General features: G+C 39.2%; 1 protein-coding gene across 2 annotated transcripts in view; it reads right to left on the reverse strand.

Moving 5' to 3' along the window:
• LOC127421220 (zinc fingers and homeoboxes protein 2-like) overlaps nt 1-7500 on the reverse strand; it is a 7984-nt gene that overhangs the window by 121 nt on the left and 363 nt on the right. The window contains exons 1-3 of one of the 2 annotated variants that reach the window (XR_007893965.1): nt 5329-7500; nt 629-779; nt 1-7 (exon numbers count right to left, since the gene is read on the reverse strand). The exon at nt 1-7 is cut by the window's left edge and continues 121 nt beyond it; the exon at nt 5329-7500 is cut by the window's right edge and continues 363 nt beyond it. Coding sequence is in view for 1 of the 2 variants with exons in the window: in XM_051664079.1 (XP_051520039.1) it covers nt 5353-7500 (2148 nt within the window). In the remaining variant the exon portion in view is untranslated. The other variant, XM_051664079.1, reaches the window with a different exon arrangement.

Below are 7500 nucleotides of genomic sequence, written 5' to 3' on the forward strand. Positions count from 1 at the left end.
AGGGAATCTGTGGAACAAAACAAAGAGTGAAATTCATGTGAACTATAGAAGCAACATCTCACAGACACTTTCTTTAATCTGGTTGTGTTTTATTGGATTCCAGCAGACAGCGGCGGTCTGTGGGTGAAGAGCGCGTTAGCATTACACAGAGATGAATAACTAGTGTATATATAACAGTTCATTACGAGTGAGTATTCTGACCAAGACAACACTGATGTGTGTGTGTGTGTGTGTGTGTGTGTTTAACAGTGGAATCAAGCACGTTAATCATCTCGAGTCCATATGTGTGCGGTGATTCTGCATTGATTGTCAATAAAATATCATGTTGTAGGAGAGGAATCATAAGATGGGCTGTGTTCGGTAATGTATAGACAATATTAAAGCACTTAATGATTGTTTTCTGTCCTTCAACAAACTGTATAGTGTCATGTTAAAAAATGTACAACATGTCCACTAAGAAAACACACCAACACCTAGCTCCCATTATAAAAGTTCCCATAACATCATACAAATCTTCAGACAATGTGCAGCAAAAATACATTTACACAATCCTTTAAAGTATAGTTACATAGTGACTCCAGCTTCAGCACACAGACGTCTCAGTGCGAAACATACAAACAACACTCACACAACGTTCTAACAACGCTCCCACTCGACGTTCTCATGCGCGTCTGATGGGTTGGTAAAGGCGGTGTGCTCGTGTGAATAGAGAAGCAGAAGTGTTCATTGTAAAGTGTTCATACTGAACGTCTTGTCCTTCTATGTGCAGCACTTCTCATCTGAGGAGAGAAAAACACAGTTCACTTTTCAACAGGTGTCACTCAATTAATAATCTTTTTTAAAATTAATTTCACAGAATAATCTTAAAACATTCCTCCCCAAAAATGCAGCTTAAGTTTCAGATCTCTTTGCCAAATATCCATGGCAACAACAGCTATCTAATGAGGAGCAGTTGCTCCTTTTCTTTAATACAAATTTTCAATTTGATTTGATTTGTATTTGATTAAAAATCGGTCCTGTAATGGACACTTTACACTAATATAAATGTCATCTGTATCAGTATTAATCACAAAAAAACAATTACTGCATCCCAAATCACACACTTCTGTACTATTTACATCTATGCATTTGGCCAGAGGTGGAAAGTACTGAATTACAACTACTCTCGTTACAGTACTTGAGTAAAAGTAAAAACATTTTTCAACTTTTGTAAGTATAAATAAATAATAGCACTTTTACTTGAGTGGATCATAAATGAAGTATTCAACTTCGCTACAGTTATTTTTCATCACAGTTACAAGTTACAAAAATAAATAATATTTGAAATGTTTGGGAAGAAGAGTGTTATAAGCGCTAAATCTGTTTATAAAGTAAATCGCGCTGTGTGCGGCACGACAGAAGCCCGCAGAGTTCATCATCATGATCACAGCAGCTCTCATAAACTGATGCCGGTGTCCTCTCTTCTGTCGCTTCTCCAACACTTTCTGCCCCGTCACTACACAAGAACTGTAATACGGTGATTTTCTGCATATTTCATTTTATTCTGGAAAGGAGCCGTTCATTCAGGTATGAGGGAACCGTCTGAACACGTTTAACCACTGATCAAACTGTCAATATTTTAACTGTCAAACATTAACTCAATGTAGTTTGACATATATGTGGGGATATCTTGTTTACTTGTATACGTCTAAAACAAACTGTTTATATACCTTAGAAAGATACAATAGTGTCGGAAATTAACGGGGACACAGAGCACAAATGCCACTGAAATTAACAAAAATATCCCCGAAATTCAAAATATGGAGGCAAAAAATGCCCGTGTTTTATTAATAATATCTGATGCAGTTACAATTACATACATTGCAATCTACTTTTGACTTTTCACTGAACATTATTTTTATTCCCACCGTCCGGTTCCTCGCACCATTGTGCTCACAGACGGTCTCTCCGCTTCTATCAGTCCGCATCAGTTCAGTATTATACTCCCGTGTTAAATTCTGTAACCGCTCGCCCGTTGTTCAAAATAAACTGTTCTAGCGGGTAACACTCTCGCTCACGGTACTGTACTGTATTACCCTGTCCTGTCTCACCCGCTAGAGGTCAAATGTGCACAAGGGATGTTATATAAAGAAGATATGAGAAATCACAAAACATAATGTAAACACATGCTACAATTTACTGAATAATAATATCTCAATATGTTAAATCACCATAATGTTAATTAAGACTTTATTATTACAACTGTAACACAATAATACATATACAGAACAACCACTTATTATTGTTTGAATCGATCATATCTCTCACTAAACACTGTGTGAAATGTTTATTTTTGTCTTATTAACAGTTAACAGTTTTAATAATCTCATTCAATATCTGGATAATTGCTGCAATATCACAGAGGATGCATTTCCGCCTCTATGATATTGCATTATATTAGTTTTGTACAGTATGTTAACATAAGAGCCAAAATACTTGGACATACGTCAATGAGAATAAACCTGAAATAAGAATGTGTTTCAGTCACAATGCACATTATGTAGTTTAGAGACAATTTAGAGACATTTACAATGTTACAAATGGCTATTTCTATTGAAATAAATGTATTCTTTAAATGTTTCTGTTTGTCCAAGAATCCTCTTGCAGCAATGCAGGTCTTTGGTATTAAGAAGCTGCTAGTTTAAGACCTGTGAGGAGTCTGTTTCTCAAACTAGAGACTGTGATTTTGTGTTTTTGTTGTGCATCTGGCCGTCCACTTCCCTCTCTATCCTGGTTAGAGATTATTTTATCAAAACAGTAATACATGAATAGCTTTCATCTCTCTAAAACAATAGAATTTCAGGAGAAATGTGTTTCTTTTTGCCTATTTTTAAAACCAGAATTTAAGTTGTAAAGCAACTTCTCAATACCTCAGCAAATGGGTAAAAACCCACAGTATTGTGATTTCTGCATGATAGCACAACCATTTTCAGTCGTTCTAATAATAAGAACATGTTCTTGAGTACCAAATTAGCAGTTTTGAGTGCTTTTGTAAGGAATAAGTGACACAGTATATGTTTGCCATCAGGGGTAAAGATAAAATGGAATAAATACCACTTTAAAACTGTAATAATAATTTGTAATTAATGATTTTGACAGTTTTTTTTTTATCAATTTAATGCATCCTTGGAAAAAGGAGGCATCAATTTATTTCAAGAACAAAAATGTCTTTGTGTTCTACAAATGGAAGCGTATATACTATATATAATATCATTTTCATAAAGTAACTTGTAATTACTTTAATAGTTTTTCAACAAACTACTTATTTACTCTTACATGAGTTATAATATTTCTCAGTACGTCTGCTTGTACTCAAGTGAATTATTTCTTCAGTAGCAGTACTTTTACTTAAGTAAAAAAAAAATCAGTACTCTTTCCACCACTGCATTTGGCAGCTGCTTTTATCCAAAGCGACTTAAAGTGCATTCAAGATTTAAATTTGATCAGTTTGAGTGATCCCTGGGAATCGAATCATGATCTTGCGCAATGCTCTACCAGTCGAGCTACAGGAACCTGACAAAACAATCATAATTAATAGTGCTGTCAGTCGATTCAAATGTTTTAATCACGATTAATCGAATAATTTTCAGTAGTTAATCACAATTAATATCAGATTTCTAAAGTGCTGATATTTGACTCTATACATCTTTTCCTGTCAAAATGCATTTACTGTATTTCCTTCTTAGGAAAGAAAACAAAACAATATGTAAAAATATAATGCTTTATTAACATTTTCCAAACAAAGCCTTCCACAGTCTAAAGACAGAAATGTACTAAAAAAATCACCCATTCATGTAACATTTAACGTTTCCCAAAGTCTAATTGGGAGGCTGACTAATTGAAAGAGCAAGTCCCCATAGGTTTATTCATTGCAATGGGCATTAATTCTCATAAACTCTCATCCCACACAATATTAATCTGCCGGCAGACTATGGCTCTCCGCTTTGTTACAGCAATCGTGAAGCTGCATACGTGAGTCGCATCAGGGCGTCAATGCCAGCATCAAGTGCCACTTTGAACTCAACACGAAATCTGCTTGCAAACAAAAACATCTCATTTTGCATTTTGCTGATATTTAGGACTTGACGTGCTTCTGTGGCAATTAAAATGCACCTTACATAGGCTTAAAAAATCTTTATTTTTGTAACCAGTCCCATCTGGGCTTGTTTTGCACATCAAATATCATTAAAAATTCCTTTCCCCATTATTTTATCACTGACACTGATTTGCTGATGTGTGCTTGCGGCAGTGTAATGACCCCAGTGCGTTAATCATGATTAAAAATGAACGCATTCAACTTTTCTAATTAATTGCATGTGTTAACAAGTTAATTTTGACAGGTCTAGTAATTAATAGTGACTATTCTACGCCATTTTGTAGTGTAAGTAGTGTGTTTACACTAAAACGGCAATGAAAAGAAGTGTTCTATGAGTACTCGGATGATGTATTTCTTCAATCGTCAAAATGGAGCGTGGAAAGTTTGACACTTCATGCACTCAGCGCTCACGGCTACCTACCAGTTACCTGGCTGTCCCAACAAAATCATAATTACCGTATTTTCCAGAAATAAAGTCGCACCTGAATTTAAGTCACACCTGGAATGCATCGGGCAGGCACTAGGACCCGGAAGCAGTTGGCCAACTTCCCTTCAGCCGCTCAGTAAGATGTCAACATTCGCTCCGTGAAGATTACCTCAGGATCTATGCATCACATCACACAGTATTTGGCCTTTATTTAATCAGCAGCATTTGATTTAAGCAATCGTATGTAACAGTTTTTCATATTCTGTTTATGTTTTATGAAAAAAGGGGTGTTTAACTGGCCAACATCAATTATGTATAAATTATGTATGTAAGTCGCTTCGGACTATAAGTCGTAGGACCTTTCTGATCATAAAAAAAACAACTTATATTCTGGAAAATACGGTAATGGTGAAAATAGCAAAAGTTAGATGAAGACATCACCTCACAAATGCACTGAATTCTTTACCATCACCCCACCCTGTGTAAATATACAGGATGTATTATTTGTGATAGTGGTTGGACTGTTGAACTCAAGAGTTGGACTGAGATTGGCTAACGTGCTAAAGCTAGTGGCAACACATGACATGCATTTGAAACAACACTCCCTTCAGCTGATAAACGGCGAATGCGTTGCATAGTAAAAAATTTCAGCATTCCATTTGAGATGACACTCGATGGCTAAGCGCAAAGGTATAGCGTAAGTACACAGCGTATAGTGCGTAATTTGGGACACAGCTAATATCTCTACTTTTCATCACTAACTCACCCAATTTCCCTCTTCTTTTGTCAGCTAATCTGTGTCTGAGACCAGCTGATGTGATCTGGCTCCAATCCCCAAAGCATTACCCTCCCAGCCTCCACCAATCAGTCCCACATTGTTGCCCGTGTCTGGCCAGCGCTGCCTAAGCATGTTGGTGAACCAGTCTTCAATCTCTGGGTTGTTAGGTTTGGTGGTCTCATCTCTAAGCAGTTGCTCCTTCTGGCTCGGCTGCTTTGAGGTGTTATTCTGCTCTCCAAACAACATCTTCTTTTCCAGTATTCCACTCTGCTGGGCCATCTGATTATCTCTGAACCAATGGACAAGGTCTGTGTGAGACAAGCCCTTCTGTACTTCCAGGTGTCCGAGCTCTGCAGGTGAAGGCCAGCAGGTTTGGACAAAGACATTTTTGATAAGGTTTGTGGACTTGGTGTCCAGAGGCACAGGGGTGAAGGGAAAGGTGCCAGCATGTCTGTGATCTTCATTCACGAGAGCCTGCCGGGACTGTTGCGGACACCTTTTAGAGCCCATAGAGTTCAGCAGAGCTTGCTCCATATCATCCCGAAGTGCTCTGCGCTCCAGGAACCAGCTCTCAATTTCCTCTCTGGACAGTCTGGTGGTGATCATGAGGTGGTCAACCTCATTATAGGATGTGAGACTGTTCCTCTGAAAACTCTCCTCTAGAAGCTTCATCTGTCCAGGACTTTTACCCTTCACTCTCTCAAGTAGAGGAAAGTGAGTGGGAACAGGATGCTCCCTAAGAGTAAGTTCACTCGAGGGTTGGGAATTATTCTGGGTGTTTTGATCAAAAAACCAATTCTTAGCAACTCCATTGGGGATTCCATTGGCATTCTGACTGTTGGAGCATGGGGTCACTGGTGCAGATGATGGTTTGGAAGACTTACACTCATGAATTGGTGTAGGGGCAGAGGATAGAGGTGGGACAGCTGGCGGGGCGAATGGAGTCTGAATAAATGTTGGCCTGTTTACTTGTGGAACCATCACAGCAGGTGGCAAGGGCATGTTTACATCATTAACCAAGAATGATAACTTGTTTTTAGGACCAGAAGAGGAAGTTAAAATATGATTATCAATTAGCTTATGATCTATAGATCTTTTTAGATTTGTGGAAACTATTGGTGACAAAGGGAGCCTTTCTTTGGGCAACAATGAGGGAAGTGCCACAGGTTCCTTCTCTTTATATGGAACCAGTGGAAGAACCATCTGCAATTTCCCTCGGGGTGGGACAAAAGGTGCAACAATGGGTCTCTTCATCTCTGCTATTGAGAGTCTTTCTGGTGGTGGAGGTAGTGGAGGAGGCATGCTTAGACTTTCTTTGGGGTCTGCAGTTTGTGGGACCACAGGGCATTTGACCTCTGAAGACAACAGAGTTCCTAAAGAGCGTTTTAGAACTGGTGTATGATTGACTGCTGTTGCAGTGACAGGTTGGCAAGTAACTGTTGATGCATTAGCTGTGCTGTTTGATGAAAGACTGGCCTGTCCAAGTAGTTGTTGACCATTTTGTGCAATTGGCTGGCTAGGTATAACTGGTTCACTAACAGAAGGCAAATCAGTGTAGGTCTGGTGACCAGGTGTCATACTGCCATTGAACATCTTCTTACGGGCTTCTTCCACCTCTTCAGGTGACCAGGTGATGCCCTGCTTCAGACGCTGGGTCGTGAACCAAATCTTGATTTGCTCCTCATGGTGTTTCGAGGCTGCGGTGAGCCAAGAGAGCTCTGCGTGGGTTGGATATGGGAATCTGTTAAAGGATGTGATCAGGGTGGTGTTGCTGTCTAGTATGGGGTTATACTTGCTGCTGTGAAGAGGAACTGCGATTGTCGGAGTGGTGCTGAGATTTGGTGGCCGTTGCAGCAGAGGTGTGACGTGAGACATGGGCTCTGGAATAATGATTGTGCCATTTACACTCACTGCTCTGATCTCATCATTCAACACAGGACCATCTAGCTCATTCTCCACCTCTAGTTCTTTCTCCAAACTTTTGCTGTTGTCCATTGGAATCTTTCCTATGTCTTCAGCAGCTGAACTGCTTGACGGATCCAACTGTAAGTCAAATGTAGTGTCAAAAGGTTTCCGAGAGACAGATTCATTCTTGCCCTCAGCGGTTTGCTCCAGGATGGTCTGGCTATCCAGTTTGATCTTCTTGAACTTGACATGGCC

Source organism: Myxocyprinus asiaticus, chromosome 30, assembly GCF_019703515.2.
Source record: "Myxocyprinus asiaticus isolate MX2 ecotype Aquarium Trade chromosome 30, UBuf_Myxa_2, whole genome shotgun sequence".
Lineage (NCBI taxonomy): Eukaryota > Metazoa > Chordata > Actinopteri > Cypriniformes > Catostomidae > Myxocyprinus > Myxocyprinus asiaticus.